At 43.0% G+C, this 17,840-nt stretch overlaps 1 protein-coding gene across 2 annotated transcripts in view; it reads right to left on the minus strand.

The window, feature by feature from the left end:
* rnf31 (ring finger protein 31) overlaps positions 1–17,840 on the minus strand; it is a 157,401-nt gene that overhangs the window by 76,586 nt on the left and 62,975 nt on the right. For both annotated transcript variants that reach the window (XM_061840165.1, XM_061840164.1), the window contains exons 9-11: positions 15,631–15,803; positions 11,848–12,081; positions 11,616–11,771 (exon numbers count right to left, since the gene is read on the minus strand). In XM_061840165.1, coding sequence (XP_061696149.1) covers positions 11,616–11,771; positions 11,848–12,081; positions 15,631–15,803 — 563 coding nt within the window. The remainder of the gene's footprint in view (positions 1–11,615; positions 11,772–11,847; positions 12,082–15,630; positions 15,804–17,840) is intronic.

Here is a 17,840-nt window from a genome sequence, read left to right on the forward strand (position 1 = left end):
ATTCCAGCTTGTAGAAGTTTTTGTAGATGCTTTCGTCCATCTTCATTGTCTGCAAGAGGCAACCGACGTGACCGCAGGCTGAAAGGCATAGCTTCTGACAGACGAATCCTGTGCTCCATCCCTTTCGCCAATCCCACATCCGACTCATTCAAAGAGATGACATGAACCTTTTGGGCTAGTTTCTGTCTTAATCGGTTCTGCCATTGAGCAGATATTGGGGAATCACCAAAGTTGATCATGTTGGCATCAAAGCCAGATGAATTGGTCTCTTTAGGTTGGATGGTAGCGACTGAATCAATATGAAAGATGCTTCCAATCACTGTTCCCACTGGTAGGGAAACGTCCCTAGTGGATTCATTTTTGACCAGTACTCGTAAACTGTTGATTTCCATTGCCCCACTGGGCACAACCATTGGATGAAAAACCACATCAGCAGTTAAGGTGACTGCTGTTGAGGACTCTATCATCAACATTTCTTACTCAACTGGATGTTTTAAGTCAACTTTGCACACTACCAGTGTGGCACCCTCTGCTGCTTAGAGTAACAGACCTGGTCCCATCCATCGGACATCACCAGCTTCATTGGCATCCTCAACCAGGGAAACAATGTTTTCAGCCCAATTTGATCTTCTCTCCCATTAACTCTCAGACTGAGTGCATTCCTGACCTCTGCTTTGTCCTTACATTGGTTTTAGTTGGAAGATTAAGAAGGCAAAGATAGAGCAGAGAACCATGTGGTGGAAGCTGAGAAAGGAAGAATGTTGTGTGGCCTTTTGGAAAGACGTAACACAGGCTCTCGATGGACAGGAGAAGATCCCAGAAGACTGTACGACTCCAGCCAAGGTGATCAGAGAGACAGGCAGGGGAGTACTTGGTGTGTCTTCTGGTAGGAAAGGGGAGAAGGAGACTTGGTGGTGGAACCCCAAAATACAGGAAGTGATACAAGCAATTAGCAAAGATGAAGTGGGACACCGAGAGGACTGAGGAAAGGGAGAAAGGAATACATTGAGATGTGACGTAGGGCTAAGGTAAAGTGGCGAAGGCTAAACAAGAAGCATATGATGACATGTCTACCAGGTTGGACACGAAAGAAGGAGAAAAGGATCTCTTACAGGTTGGCCAGACAGAAGGATAGAGGTGGGAATGATGTGCTGCAGGTAAGTGTGATTAAGGATAGTGATGGAAATGTGTTTTCTGATGCCAGTAGTGTGCTAAATAGATGGAAAGAATACTTTGAGAAGTTGAATAATGTAGCAAATGAAAGAGACACAAGAGCAGAAGAGATATGAACCACCAGGAAGTGGCAATGATTTGGAAGGTGGAAGTTAGAAAGGCACTAAAGAGGATGAAAAATGGAAAGACAGTTGGTCCTGATGACATACCTGTGGAGGTATGGAAGCAATTTGGAGAGGTGGCTGTGGAGTTTTTGAAAAAAATCAGTGTATCCATCACTATGTGGGATTTATTCCTGATTGAGAAGAGATCCAGCAACGAAGTATTTGCATGCGTCTTGTGGTAATTAATAAATGGGAGGTCAGAAAGTTTGGTGGTATCCCAGTCTATCTGGTCTAGTTCCAGCCAAGCGACTTTTTCAACATTTGACTGTAGCTATTTAATAAGGGACTATATTTGGCTAAAGTCGCAGCACACTGGTCAAGCACGTCATAAAATTTTGTGAACGCGATGAGCTGCTGGCAAGGGAAGACGAAGGCATGGTCGTGCTTTTGGAATTAAACAACACATTGGAAGCTGTGCTTGAGAAGTGGCGAGAGACAGACGCTGTGGGATCAATGCCACTCATGTCTTCACCTGCGGTTGGCGAGGGAAAAGAGGAAGCGATCCAAATAGCGGACATTGGTGCGGGAGCAGAGGAATGGGACGTCACATCCGTCGCCGCAACACGGCCCGGCGGCACTTGGGACACCGTGCTGATGTAGAGAATCGTTGAGCAGCTGCGGTGCGGCTGGCGCCCAAAATTGTTTCCGGAAAGATTTCTGAATCAATGGACTTGTGGGTGAGTCAAATTCCAAAGACAATTTGAGCTTCAGCAGCCTTGAACACCAGATTGAAAATGGTTTAAGAAAGGGATATCCTGAGGTTGAAATTGTGCAGGCAGTGATATGTTCTGTGAGTGTGAGATTGAAATTAAGGAGTTACCTTGAGGGAAAGATAGATCTCATTCTTGCCACTTTGCGACAAATCTTAAGAGCTCATTATGCAGAAAAGGATGCGACAGTCTTGTACCAACAAATTACAAAAGCCGTGCAAGGCCCGTGTGAAACATCCCTTGACTTTCTGGTACGTGTAGATGACCTACGCAAAAAAGCGAGCGCCCAGTCTGGCCTGAAATATAACAAAGAATTGGTCCATACTCATTGCTTTCACTCTGTCCTAACAGGGTTGTCAAATGATAATGTAAGGGGAGAGATGAGAATGTATTTACAGGATCAAAGTATTAGTGATGAACTGCTGCTTCAAAAAATGCAGATTGCCCAACATAATGAAAATGAGTGGACATGGAAGATTAAACCTACAAACAAGGTCAGTCATAAGGCACATCTAAGAACAGTGGAAGAAAATCAGGAGGAAACTAACTCTCTGACAATGTCATCCTAAGCTAAACCAATCAAACCAGCTAAAAAAAAAACTCTTTACAAAATTAGAGGAAAGTAACACATTAATCAGAGAGCTCACAGGCCAACTAGCATTACTTGTACAATCTGCCAAATATGAGCGAAAAAAACAGAATGCCTGATAAAGCAAGTTGCAAATGTCTCTAAAAGACTCAAGAGGCATTGTGTGGCATATGTCAGCAAGATGGGATTGATTATAGTCACTGTTTTAAGTGTGGAAGTGACATGCATTGGTCGAAGGGGTGTAGAAAAGGTGAGAAACAGAAACCATCGGGAAACGGGCAGAGGTGTTGACTGTGGGACATTCCACCACCTGTAACTCAAAGTTCCAAAATGACCCAAATATGAATGCAAACTTACCACCTGAGTTTACAAAAATGCTAAATGGGGAGCAGCAAGAAATCAACCGAATCTTAATTACCAAGCATTTGCAGTAAGTGATGATGAAATGTTGAATTTGAGAGCAGTCAATGGTTCAGAAATTCCATTTAAGGGGTGGGTTGAAGTTAGACTCAGTATTCATGATCCAAAAACAAAAACGTCGGCGCTGATGAGATATTAGTTCAGGACATCGCTCAAAGACCCATCATAAGGTTTAACGCCATTGAGGAGATCATGAAAGACAGAGGGGACCAGACCCAGCCCGGTGACAGATTAACGGTGCTCAGAAATTCACTGAGGCTAGGCGTGGGAAGGGCAGAAACACTGTTCGACTTGATCCAAAGCACTACAAACGAAGATGATACATACACTGTCAAAACAGGCAGGACATCAGTTGTAGTTCCAGGTGGAAAAACTAAGTGCATCAGCTGTTCTGTCAAAACAGAACTCAAAGCAAACACTGAAGTGCATTTTGATCCTGTGGAGAACTTGTCATTGGATGAAAAACTCAAGATGACATGCAATAATGGTCAATCTATCTCACTCCTTAAGAGTGAACATATATGTGAGAAACAACACACAACAAGACATCACAATCCCAGCTAGAACAGTGACAGGGAGCATACAGAGAATAACAGATTGTTTTCTAGTGTACTCAGAGAAACATGCAGTCAACACTGTGAACGTCAAAAACACCCATACCTTACCCACACCAACACCTGAAAGGCTCCAGTCTGAGTATGAAGAGCAACTGTGGGAGCCAGAGGTAAATCTGGATCACATAAGCGGTGAACAACAAGCAACGGTGAAACAAATGCTAAGAGAAGAATCCAGTACATTTGCCAGACACAAAGACGAGGTGGGTTTGATAAAAAATTTGAAAATGGACATTAAGATAACTGATGATGTTCCAGTAGCCAAATCATATAATGCCATTCCTCGACCACTGTATGATGAAGTAAAGAGCCACATACAGGACCTGTTAAACAAAGGCTTTATTTGGAAGTCCACCTTCACATTTGTGGCTTCCGTCATGTGTGTGAGGACAAGAGATGGAAGTTTGAGACTTTATATCAACTACAGGGGGCTGAATAAAAAGACAATCCCAGACAGGCATCCAATACCACGCATTAAGGAGATACTTGATGGTCTTGGCGGGAACGCTTGGTTCACGGTGCTCGACCAAGGCAAAGCATACCATCAGGGTAGCATCAGTGAGGACTCCAGAAAATTCACAGCCTTCACAACCCCAAGGGGTATGTACAAGTACAACAGGATTCCATTTGGCCTCACAAATACGCCCTCGGCTTTCCAGCGTAGTATGGAAGACAGCCCGGAAGGTCTCAGAGACAAAATATGCATTCCATTCTTGGATGATGATCTAGACTTCAGCAAAACGTTTGAACAGCATTTGGAGGACATGAAAGCAGTTCTCAAACACCAGCAAGCCTGGGGAATCAAACTAAGACCAGACAAATGGAACCTTTTTAAAAATGAGGTGCCTTGTAGGAAACGTGATCTCAGCTGATGGCTACAAAATGGACAATAAAGAAATAGCTGCAGTGCAGGCACTGAAAACAAAACCACCTACAAACATCAAAGAATTATGTAAACTTCTTGGGTTTCCTAGGTTACTACAGAAGTTATGTACAAGATTTTTTGCACCATGCTAAATGCTTGAATGATCTGCTCTCTGCATATACAGCTTTGAGTCCAAAGATGAAGTCCAATAAGCAGTTAGAAAACGTAGGACAGCTTCCATCAAACCAGAAAATAGCATGGACTGATACTCAACGGAAAGCTTTAGACTACTTAGTTGATGTATTAACAAACTCGCCTGTAACGGCTTATCCAAGGTTTGAGGATCCATTCATTCTGCACATTGACGCCTCAGAACAGGGTCTCAGGGCTGTATTACATCAGAGACAGGAAGGGAAAATCAGCATAATCAGGTACGGCTCACGAACGTTGACACCAGCAGAAAAAAAATATATAGATTACATTCAGGGAAGCTAGAGTTTCTAATGCTTAAGTGGGCTGTCACAGAAGATTTTTTTTTTTTATGCACCCTCAGTGACAGTATACAGTGATAACAATCCTGTAACTTGTGTGTGAAGCACAGCTAAACTGAATGCAACAGGACATCGATGGGTGTCAGAGCTATCCGATTTCAACATCACCCAGAAATATTACCCAGGAAGATCCAGATTCCCGCACCCCAGTAAGCATGGACTCCTTTATAAGTGAGTGCACAGGGCAGTGTTCACCTGAAGTCCTTGGTGCAATATTCAGTGCAGTTGAAAACCAGCAGCAGTGTGAAGTTGGTTGGATTTCAGCTATTAGCTGTCGCCCACTTGCCCAAGAAATACCTCAAGTTACTCAGCCAGATATACAAGTAACACCTCATGAACTACTGCAAGCACAACTGCAAAACCCTACCATATCCCATGTATTTGATCTGAAGAAGAGGGGCGAGAAGCCAAAAAAATAGGTCCTGAACAAATAAATGGCAAAAGTCAAGCAGCTATTCCACGAATGGAAAACACTTTTCTTTTCTCAAGAGGGTCTGTTGAAACGTAAAACTGCAACCTGCACTCAAATTGTGCTACCTGATCAGTACAAAGAACTGGTGTACAAGTACCTTCACTGTGAAATGGGTCACCTGGGGGTAGAACGGGTTTTTCACTTAGCTACAACCAAATTTTATTGGCCGAGGATGCAAAAGGATATTGCATTTTTCATCACTCAAGTTTGTAAATGTAACATCCAGAAAAAACCTGCAGTGCAAAGTGGAGCATCCATGTGTGATGTACCCGCAACAGCGCTATTTGAGATGGTTTCTACAGACTATCTTCACCTTGAAAAAAATCAGGAGAGGGTATGAGTATATTTTGGTGATCATGGAACTTCACTAAATTTGCACAAGCCTACCCAACCCATAACAAATCAGGCAAAACTGCGGCAACAAATATTTTTCAGGATTTTGCTTTAAAATTTGGTCTTCCTGCAAAATTACATCATGATCAGGGTTAAGAATTTGAGAATCAGTTGTTGAGGCAGTTACAAAATATCAGTGGCATTGCCAACTCAAGAACTATTCCTTACCACCCACAGGGGAACCCAGTCGAAAGATTTAATCGTACCCTGTTGTCAATGCTGAGGACCTCGGATGAGGAGAAAAAGGGAAACTGGAGTGACTACGTGAATAAAGTGGTACATACCTATAACTGCACAACTAGCGAAGCAACAGGGTTCTCTCCCTTCTATTTGCTTTTTGGAATACATCCCCGTTTGCCTAGTGATTTAATTTTTGGGCTAAATATGGAGGAAAGATATAAGTCACAACAACAATATGCTCAAAAATGGCAAGAACAAATGAAAGAAGTGTATGACACTGCAACGAAAACAATCAAAAGGGCTACGGCAAGAGGAAAGATGAACTATCACCAAAGGTGGGAAAGCTTGATGCTTTTTCTGGGCGACAGGGTTCTGGTTAGAAATATGTCAGAGCATGGGGACCCTGGGAAGTTGCGCTCACACTGGGAAGAGCAAATCCACATCGTTGTCTTGCAAAAGGGAGAAAATAGCCCAGTGTATGAGGTAAAACCTGAACGAGGAACAGGGAGGGGCAGAATTCTCCATTGCAACATGTTGATGCCTTGCCATGCTTTGTTACTGGAGCAACCTGTGCAGGGTAGTGTAGGAGGACGAAAATCCTAGAGGCATCAGAGGAAAAGACAAACTGAGACAAAAACACCTCAAGCATCAGATGAGTCAGAAAGTTCAGATGAGGAAGAACATTGCTGGGCTCAAGGGGCAAGAAACCATCACCATTCGCAGGAGCCAGATGTTGCACCCCCAGTCACTCCTGAGCCTGTGCATCAGCCTGAGCCTGGTGGGGAGACAGAAGAGCCCGCAGTGGAAGCTTCACTGCAAGGGAGCATGGACCATGACACTTCTGTAAGTGCACTCCGTCGCTTGGTGTCACCGCCACAACGGGAAGTAACACTCAGGAGGTAACACAGACAGTTCCAGCTGCAGAAGTGTCCAATAATCAGGCGACAGACCTGTCTGAAACGCAGCCTCGCAGGTCACAGAGGGACAGACGACCAAAAGAGACACTGACTTATGAAGCACTAGGACAACCTGTCATTCGTGTGGTTCACCGTAACCCGCTATATGTGAATACAATGGGACCAGTGTATGGACAGCATGGCATGCCCTTTGTTTGTATCTCCACAGATGTTGAGAACACAACTGGTTCCAGTTCCTGTGGAGCACGACTGAAAGACTGTCAACAAAGCTGTTATGGACTGTTTAGGACAAATCTGTGACTTCTGAGCAGAGTAACAGAGACTGGTGAAGAAAAACAAAATTCTGCCATGCATTTTTCTTTGTTTTTCTTGTTGGTATAAATTCAATTTGTGAAACATGTTGTCTACATGTCTGAATACTATTATGTGGTTAGAATATCATTAGAATAGTTGGGGTCATATGCCAAATGGTTAACATTTTGTCATGGGTTTGAAACAATGTATATGGAAAGCATATGTTAATCACTACATTTGTTTATCCTATGCTGAAAATCAGGCATGGAAGTGCTAATGTTGAGGACAGCATTTATTCAGCAGGGGAGGAATATAACACTTGTAAATAGTTTGTTTTGTTGTACGTATCTCTTCCAACCGTTATCATGTTATTATTATTATGTTCTCTTTGTGTGGGAGATGGACAGAGGTTTGCATGTTCCGCTTGCCAGCAGGTGGTGGTGGGGTATCTACTGATGCAGTTGGCTGGAGATGAAGAAAGTGAGAGCGCGCGAAGAAGAAAAGTGGGGTGGCGAAGAAGACAGAAAAAGACTTGTGAAGTATAATGCTTTCTTTCTCAAGATTTTTCCCTGCTGTGAAAGTAATAAATGAATGTTTTCCACACACCATCAGAGATGTCTGTCGTAAGTGGTGTAACACTAGCTAAGTAATACCATTTGAATTGAAGTCTTCGCTCTCTAACTTTGTCAAACATCTAACCTTGGTCATTCCTCGGATGAGCTGATTTCTAATTTTACCCCATATATGTATATATATGTGCGTTCATCAAACGAATTCCATAACCGATATGTCGTGGCCCGGGCTGACCTCCCCCCGCCGCCCGTCAATGTTAATCTGCAAGGCGTAGGTAGAAATTCAGATAATGTGGGTTGAAGAAAAAAAGGGGAGGAAAGCGGCTTGGTCGGCAGAAGAAGAGGAATGCACAGACCCTACAACTGTGTGTAGGGACTTTGAATCTTGGGACTATGACAGGAGAAGCTCAGGAGTTAGTTGACATGATGATCAGGAGAAAGGTTGATGGATTGTGCATCCAAGAGAGCAAGTGGAAAGGGAGTAAGGCTAGAATCTTAGGAGCAGGGTTTAAATTATTTTACCATGGAGTAGATGGGAAGAGAAATGGAGTGGGGGGGGGTATTTTAAAAGGAAGAGTTGGCTAGGAACGTCTTGGAGGTGAAAAGAGTATCAGATCGAGTGATGAGGCTGAAATTTGGAATTGAGGGTATTTGGTATAATGTGATTAGTGGCTATGCCCCACAGGTAGGATGTGACCTTGAGTGGGTAGGAAGATTAAGAAGACAAAGGTAGAGCAGAGAATCAGGTGGTGGAAGTTATGAAAGGAAGAATGTTGTGTGGCCTTTCGGAAAGAGGTGAGACAGGTTATAGATGGACAGGAAGAGCTCCCAGAAGACAGGACGACGACAGCCAAGGTGATCAGAGAGACAGGCAGAAGAGTACTTCGGGTGTCTTCTGGTAGGAAAGGGGAGAAGGAGACTTAGTGGTGGAACCCCAAAATACAGGAAGTCATCAAAGGAAAGAGATTCGGGAAGAAGTGGGGCACGGAGAGGACTGAGGAGAGGTGAAAGGAATACATTGAGATGTGACGTAGGGCTAAGGTAGAGGTGGCGAAGGCTAAACGTGAGGCTTATGATGACATGTACACCAGGTTGGATAGGAAAGGAGGAGAAAAGGATTTTTACAGGTTGCCCAGACAGAGGAAGAGATGGGAAGGATGTGCAGAAAGTAAAGGTGATTAAGGATAGCGATGGAAATATGTTGACTGGTGCCAGTCGTGTGCTAAGTAGATGGAAAGAATACTTCGCTCATCTACTCTTCTCTCTCATTTTCCTCATTCATCTACTCCTCAAAGTAGTCTTTCAATCTATCCAGCACACTACTGCCACCAGTCAGCATTTCCCATTATTCTTAATTCTTCTAACCGGATGCACATCTTCCCAATCTCTATCCATCTGTATGTCAGTCTACTTCTCCTTCTTTAGTGTCTAGCGAGGCATAGATTTCATCATATGCTGTTGTTGTTTGGTCTTTGCCATCTCTACCTTTGCCCTACGTTGGATAGCAACGTATTCCTTTCTCCTCTGGTCAGTCCTCTCAGTCTCACAGTTCTTCGTAGCTAACCTATTTCCTGGTATGATTTTCAGTACTCAAAGGTTCCAGCTCCAAGTCTCATTCCCTTCTCTCCTGCCAGAAGATACACTAAGTACTCTCCTGCCGGTTTCGCTGATCACCTTGGCTGTAGTGCCCCAGTCTTCTGGAAATGCCTCCTGTCCACTAAAAGCCTGTCTCAGCTCTTCTCGAAAAGAAGCACACCACTCTTCCTTTCTTATCTTCTACCACATGGTTGTTTGCTCTGTCTTTATCTCCTTAATCTCCCTCCCCACCACCAGTCATTTTACACATAACCATTCTCAAAGTTTCAATGCTGTTTTTAATTCGTATTATCGTGAGATGAATATAAGCTATTGTTGTAGTTATCGAATATATTAATATCCTGTGGTGGTAAATTTGCCATTTTAATCTGGTATGGATTGTATTAGTGTTTTTTTCTTTTTTATGTTGAAGTGTGTATGCAAAAAAATGTTCTTTATGCTTAAAATTTGTGCATCTTAGCTGTTGTAGCAGGAACTCTCTTTTATTCGATAATATGCTAGTTGTTGTTAAGCATTGTAAAGTTGGTTTCTAAGTAGGTTCATTAGATCTATTGTTTATTTGTGTAATTTGATTTTCATCTGAAAGAGTACTACAGTGTTCCCTTGCTACAACGTGGTTCATTTAGCCTATTACACAGATTTTGTGTGTATAATTTTTTACAGTGGACCAGGCTTTTTTTTTTTTTTTCCACAGTGTATGAATGCGCATTATGTTCTGTAAACTGATTCGCTAAGGGAAACCCCGCACCATGTTCTGTGTCCTGATTGCTTAGAGGACTGTAGATCATTGTTAGCCACTGTAAGTACTGGGACCGTCGGCCCACCCGCGGCATTTCGCTCCAGCTGCAAAACTTTCTACAAAGCCGCGATGCGTTTTACCGTGGTGACGGTTCAGGTACTTAGGGCAGGCGATCTGTTCCCGCGGTGGCCCCCAAGTCCTGCTGCCAGATGAGCAGCACGGAGGAGATAGATTGACCCTCAGCAAACTGAACTGAGCTCTAAGTACCAGGGGCGGCCGGCGAGTCTCACTGCGTTTTGGCGCACCCTCACAAAGCATCGTGGCTTGAGTTCTCAAACATAATCAAAAGGCATGTCTGTGTATCAGAATATTCTAACCCAGAATAAAAAAAGAGCGGCAACAAAGACCCACAGCTATGTTTTTCACTTGCAAGACATCTCCACAAAAGACACTATAACAGAGCCACGCCAACCGGCCAGAGGAACGGTGAAATACGCCTGAGTCGCTATTAATCATTTTTGTGTCCAACCTCACAGATTAATCATTAGAATTATGTTTTTAATTTCTAAAAACTATAATACTTTTCTTTTTCTGGGAAAACATTGGTACCCGGTGCTGGATAAAGCAGACAAAAATAGATGGAGAGACATTTATATTTTCATTTCTCAAATAAATGATTAGGCCTCAGAGAGTGTTTTAACGAGTGAAATTTGTAAAAATGTTAATGCCCATCTGAGAAAAGTTTATAGTGTGTGGTTCGGTGTTTTACCCTTAAAACGTATAAGAAATGAAAAAAACTGTAAATGAAAAAACCAAAAGCCTTACACAAAATACATGCCCTGTAAATGAAAAAAAAAAGCATTCTGTAAATGAAAAAATGAGTGAAAAAAAACCTCCTACACGGATTTCATTTAATGCAGGTGTTTTTTGGAACATAAGCTCCCGTGTTAAATGAGGGAACACTATAAATGGTTTTGCCTCTAATTACAGTGTTCCCTTTTTCCAAAAGCAAGGATGAAGATATACAGGTGTTCCCAAAAAAATTATACACACTTTATTAAATTCTTCTTGTCCTTTCAGCTTGTCTTGTCAGGGGTCGCCACAGTGCGTCATCTTAGATGCACGCATATTTGTTTGGCAGAGTTTTTAAAGCCGGATGCCCTTCCTGACGCAACCCCTCTGCAATTTGCCGGTACCAGATTTGAAAGGGTATTGTGTTTTTTTCATGTTTGCAGCAGAGAGAAATTGGAGCATGATCACTGATTATTATTGAATTTATTTTTGAAGTACCGTTTTGAGGAGTTAATTGTAAGAGGTCGGAGACTTCAATGACTGGAAGAGACAAGTGTGTGCTGGTGTCACATACAGACTGATGGGAGAACATTGCTGACAACAGGCTGATCTTGTCCAATTGCTGAGCCAGCTCTGACTTCAACCATTTGCAAGGCAGAATGTTGGTATCTCTTGCGACCTTCATGCATGTGTACACCTCTTCTGGGCTGACGCCATTCCTCTCCCCATCCTAACATAGAGAGAAGGAATAAATACTATACACCATACAAACACATGAAACAATGGAGCCTATTAGTAGGACTTGCTCGAATCAGCTGTATTAGCTTCAGCCCATCCTCCTTCATTCGCTGCTGCCGACAGGAATTTGAGTCTTCTTGGGTCAGTTCTTTTGGTTTAACTGGTAGAGCAGGGACTCGTCGAACTGGGAAAGGAGGGCGGAGTTTTGATGGCAAAGGTGCGGGCTCTGGACGGGCTAGGTCACACATCTCACACACTGTGGCAGGTGAGTAGTTGAGAAATGTACAGAACTGACACACCCACTGGCCGGAAAGACATAAGAATGACAAAAATAAAGAACACAAAGTACAGAAAATTTGTAACAAAAATATTGTTATGATCATTTACTTGGTTGCCTTGTCGCAACATTTTTTCCTACCACACAAAGATGGATTAAATACAGCCTACATTCCGATTTCTCCAGACGCTTCCCATAGATAGTGATGATACTGGGGCCAGCTAAAGGTAAAAAGGTTATCTCGTCACATACAGTATTCTATTGTTCATTAGGATGCAGTTCATTATGTATCATTATGTGCCCTTTGACTGACGAGCGACCAGTTCAGTATGTATCCCGGCTAACACCCAAACTCAGCTGGGACTGACTTAGGAACACTGTGACCCTAACCAGGATAAGCAAGAGAAAATTAATGGGTCAATTGACAAATCAATTAATGGATAGAAGAACTATTGTTTGAGTGGAGAAAAGACAAGAGTCCAAGCGAATTCTTTGCGCTAAGGTATGTAATCCAACAAGATCACAAGCACAGATCATTTGGTGGCCTGACAACAGCAAGACATACAAATATAAAGTACCGGTATCTCAAAAGTGAAATTGCAAACATAAGCTGTCGCTTAGGACGACAATAGCCAGGCTGAAGCTACAGTAGCAGTTAGCAGAGCGGAAAAGCAGAGGAGCTTCATTGAAAACTGCTTCCTCATCACCCCCCAAAAGATAAAAGATTAAAATAAAATATGAAACAAAAAAGGTATTGCAAAATACATGTACATCTGTTTTAGTACTGTTGAGTAGTTTACACAGTACATAATTGGGACACACACGCGCACACAAACACACACAGTGGCTATGGAAGGTATTCAGACCAGCTTACAATTTTCCCTCGTGCTACTGCTGCCATTTGCCAAAAACCTTTTTCATCCCCCCCCTGTCAACACAGAACCCCATACTGAAAAAAAGTGTATTGTTGAAAAATTTTGAAGCTTCATTAAAAAAAGAAAAACTGAAATATAACATAGCCAAAAGTATCCAGGCCCTGCAGTAATACTCATATTCATTATATATACAGTACACACACACACACACATACACACCATTCATTTCTCCAGGGTCAAGGGCATGCTGGAGCCCATCACAGCTATCTTTGTGCAAGAGGCGTGGTACACCACGAACTGGTCGCCAGCCAATGGCAAGGCACATATAAACAACCATTCACACTCATATTGACACCGCTGGGCAATTGAGAGCATTCAATTGACCTACCACACAGGTTTTTGGGATGTGGAATGAAACCGGAGTACCTGGACAAAACAGAACATGTCAACTCCACACAGGCGGGACCAGGATTTGAACCCTTGTCCTCAGAACTGTGAGGCAGATGTAGTAACCACTGCATAGAATACCGGTAAATCTTGAGGGCCCAGAATTGTCTAAAAAACCTACAAAATTAGGAATTCAAAATTCATTTACTTTTCGGTTTTTGTAGAAAAAAGGTAAGAAAATAGGGTTATAGCAATAAAAATGTGGTATTCTTAAAACAATATGTCAATCTTCCATACTTAGATGGGAATACCTTTGTTTTCTTCACTGCCTCACCGCACCGTGGCATTGAGGCAATAGGGCTATGGCAGTCCCTTGGAGTTACGGAACCCAGATTGCTGTGATGTTTGCTGTTTATTTTTCTTTGTTTTGGGGTCTGGTGCCCTTCATTTTCCTGTTATGGCACAGGCATCAAACCAGGTTTTGGTGCTTCTGGCAGTATGGGCAAAGGCCAGGATGCTCATGTACAAAAGCTGCGTATGCACAAAAACGTGGTGTACATTCTTTTTCACAGCAAAGCTCAGATGTATAAAAAGTGAAATGAGCGTAGAAATGTACGGTGTCTCGCGTCAACGTCATGGCTGGCATCCGCATGTTTCTGGAGCTGTTGGTGGTTTGCCGACAGAAGCGATGCTCGGAAATTTGCTTGGATTGAAGAGTCTGTTTTTGATTCTTGTGCACATGTTTCTGTATTTGAACGCACGGCAAGTTTTGAGTAGGAAATCTGCAAAATTAAATCTGCATCACCATACAGATCCTCATCAGAGGGATTGAGGTCCTCCACAACATTCTGGTAGACTTCTAGGGAACTTGGATCAAAGAAAGTAGATATTACCAACACCTCCCCTGGATATTTCACTCCAAATCATGACTGAGTCTAGATATTTCACACTGGACCTGAATCAGCTTGGGTTCTGTTTTCCATCAGTGTTCCTCCAAACCCTGGACATTGATTCCCAAATGGGAGCCACCTTACTATCATCAGAAAATACTGATCAACAGTTCAGGCCTTACCCGACAGTTGTTGACCAATTTCCCGGATGCGTCTGAATGTGGTGATAAGCTTTTGTAGCTTACCCATCCTCTGGAGGGTATCAATGATGGTCAGCAGGAGCCCACTCAGGCGGCCTCATGTGTTTCTACCAGTTTTACTTGTGAAAAGGTAGGTCTTTGTTACTTCGTGTTAACCAAAATGCGGGCTCGTTGTATTGCTTGATATTGTTTGAACACTCGGGATGGATTCACGTTTCATATGTTTCCAAAAGACCCGGTTCGTCGTGAAAAGTGGATTGCACAGGTGCAGAGGATGTGAGCTTCGTGAGTTCAAAATGACAGGTAGGTGTGTATAGAGCTACTAAAAAAAAATAATAGTTGGGTGGGGGGGAATCCGGGTATGTAGGTCAGGGGTGCTAAATGTGTCGATGTACCCAAGGGCGCCACGTTCAGTGATCACAACTTCGGCGCACCATGTCCGCCGGTCACAGCTTCGGCGCTGCGTCCACCGATCACGGCTTCGGCCGGAGTGGCTCATCGCGGCGTCGAGGTGACTCATCGAGACACCGAGCTGGGGTGGCTCATCGCAGCGCTGAGCCCGGCCACTTTATGGTGTCGTCGTCGCTCGCGGCTGAGTACGCTACATACTGTCGTACAAATTGTCAGGAAGTCTGTTGTTAGTTAGAAGGGATCCTCATATCATCTAAATATGGCTTGAAATGATAGGGTAATATTGCCCTGGTCACTTCACTCGATTGTGAAATGTTCTCCTCTTCGAAAAGAGCTTCCGTGTCAGAAGGAGTGTCAGAAAAATCCGAAAATCTCTGTTGTTCCTCTCCCATAGCAGCTGCCACTATGTGTTTACAATGCTCAAAATGTTCAAGACAGGAAAAGTCTTGCTTGGGGTATGTTCACATATTTTTAAGGAGATAAAAAAACGTTACATAGCCTAGCAAGCTTTCCATGCCTTTTAACACCCACCCTCTCGTAATGCACGCAATCCTTTCCCCCTGTCATTTCACATTATTAGACAATTTAATTTCTAATCTTATGTGTTCAAATTCCTCTGTAAGTATTGATTACATGAGTTGTTCCCAACCTCTGGTGAAATTTTCATTTCAATAGCACCTTTGGAAATATATTGTAAGGAAAATGAAGACATCTTAGATACTTATTTCAGCCGCTGTATTCTAGGGGATCAGTCTTTAAAAAGACAATGTTATTGTATCAGACACATTTTACACCCAAGTAATCAACTCACCTGGCTGTCAGGATCCCCCGGCATCCCCAGTACAGGTGCTGGTGGTCTGGCTGGGGTGATAGGAGGGCGTGAAGGCGTAACTGGAGGTCGTGTAGCCAAACGAGGTCTTTCACACACCTCACACAGAATGCTGCTGGGTGCATTGACCACTGTACAGCTCCTACACTGCCACTCTATGTGTAAATAATACAATAGTTAATAAAAATCCTTTCCATTAGTAAAGTACTATTTGATTCAAGTTAAGCAATAGATATACAGTAAAGCAACACTTTTCACTAATTACCTCTAAAACAACATTAAAAATTATATTTTGATGTCACACTTGGACGTGTTGTATTTTGGCGGTCTATAGTATTGGTGCAGGAAAAGGGACAGCTCTCTTACTTGCAACAAGATTGAAAAGAGAAAATGTGTCTGTATCTTTACCTCACAATATACCCATAAGTCAAATCGGGTCTGTTAGTGTTTATCCCATGCTGTTGTGGTCACATTATACATAGTGCACATGTGGCACATTGTGTTTGGAGTGGAATGATGATGAATAATAACATGTACAGATGTAAACATTATTTTTTTTGGTCCACCCAACAAACAACAAACAACATTTTTTTAAAATACTTTACCCCTCAAATTCAACTCTTGTGCGACTCTGGACATGTATAACATATTTGCTTTGTTTAAGTGTGACCATTCTCATAGTAAGAGAAATTTGGCAGCGGGGACGATGTGTTGCAGCCGCCAGCCGACGCTGCCCAGTTCATTCGCCCGTGAGAACTGTTAGTGGATCCTATTTGTGTGCTGTGAGCTAAGTGTGTATTTTGCAGTGTTTGCGGGTAAGATGCATGGGAGTGGGGGCCGGGGGGGGGGGGGGGTGTCATTACTACGTTTGAGATGCCATTGTCCAGAGCTGATGTAAACATTGCTAATCTGTTCCAGTATTGTGTCTGCTCAGATCATTTTGTCACTGGTAAGTGTTTTTTGTCAGTTGAGTGATAAATTAAAGTAAACAGGTGATGTAGATCTGCAAGCCCAGACAATGGTGGGTCATGGCTGCATGGTGTGTTGGCACTTGGAACATAATAACATTGAAAGTGATACTAAACAGGAAAACATCCTTCCACTGACACTGCTTTTCCTTTTGGCTTATCCCGTTAGGGGTCGCCCTAGCGTGTCATCTTTTTCCATCTGAGCCCATCTCCTGCATCTTCCTCTCTAACACCAACTTCCCTCATGTCTTCCCTCACCACATCCATCAACCTTCTCTTTGGTCTTCCTCTCGCTCTTTTGCCTGGCAGCCCCATCCTCAGCACACTTCTACCAATATACTCACTCTCTCCCTTCTTAACATGTCCAAACCATCAAAGTCTGCTCTCTCGAACATTGTCTCCGAAATATCCAACTTTGGCTGTCCCTCTAATGAGCTCATTTCTAATCCTATCCAAACACCATTGTTCTGTCCGAGCGAGAACCTCAACATCTTCATTTCTGCTACCTCCCATTCTGCTTCCTGCTGTTTCTTCAGGGCCACTGTCTCTAATCTGTACATCATGGCCGGCCTCACCACTGTTTTATAAACTTTGCCCTTCACAAAGAAAACCGACACCTTCCGCCAACTGTTCCACCACGCTTGAACCAGTTTCTTCACTTCCTTACCACACTCTCCATTGCTCTGTATTGTTGACCCCAAGTATTTGAAGTCATTCACCTTTGCTATCTCTTCTCCCTGTAGCCTCACTCTTCCCCCTCCACCCCTCTCATTCACGCACATATATTCTGTTTTACTTCAGCTAATCTTCATTCCTCTCCCTTCCAGTGCGTACCTCAATCTTTCTAATTGTTCCTCTGCATGCTCCCTGCTTTCACTGCATATCACAATATCATTTGCAAACATCATGGTCCAAGGGGATTCCAGTATAACTTTGTGTGTCAGCCTATCCATTACCACTGCAAACAGGAAAGGGCTCTGAGCTGATCCCTGATGCAGTCCCACCGCCACCTTAAATTCTTCCGTCACACCTAAGTTGTCCTGAAACTGTTTTGAAACGTTTTTTCTGGTGTGCTCTGAATAATACGGTTATTGTTTGAAACTGTACTGAGTTACATTAATTAAATTATTAAATATTTTAGAACTGGGACTTGTTTTTACATCAGCATCCTTTCAAGAACGTACTGAAATTTGAATATGGTGCGTTAAGTTTTATTAAGTAACA

Source organism: Syngnathoides biaculeatus, chromosome 13 (genome assembly GCF_019802595.1).
Source record: "Syngnathoides biaculeatus isolate LvHL_M chromosome 13, ASM1980259v1, whole genome shotgun sequence".
Taxonomy (NCBI): domain Eukaryota; kingdom Metazoa; phylum Chordata; class Actinopteri; order Syngnathiformes; family Syngnathidae; genus Syngnathoides; species Syngnathoides biaculeatus.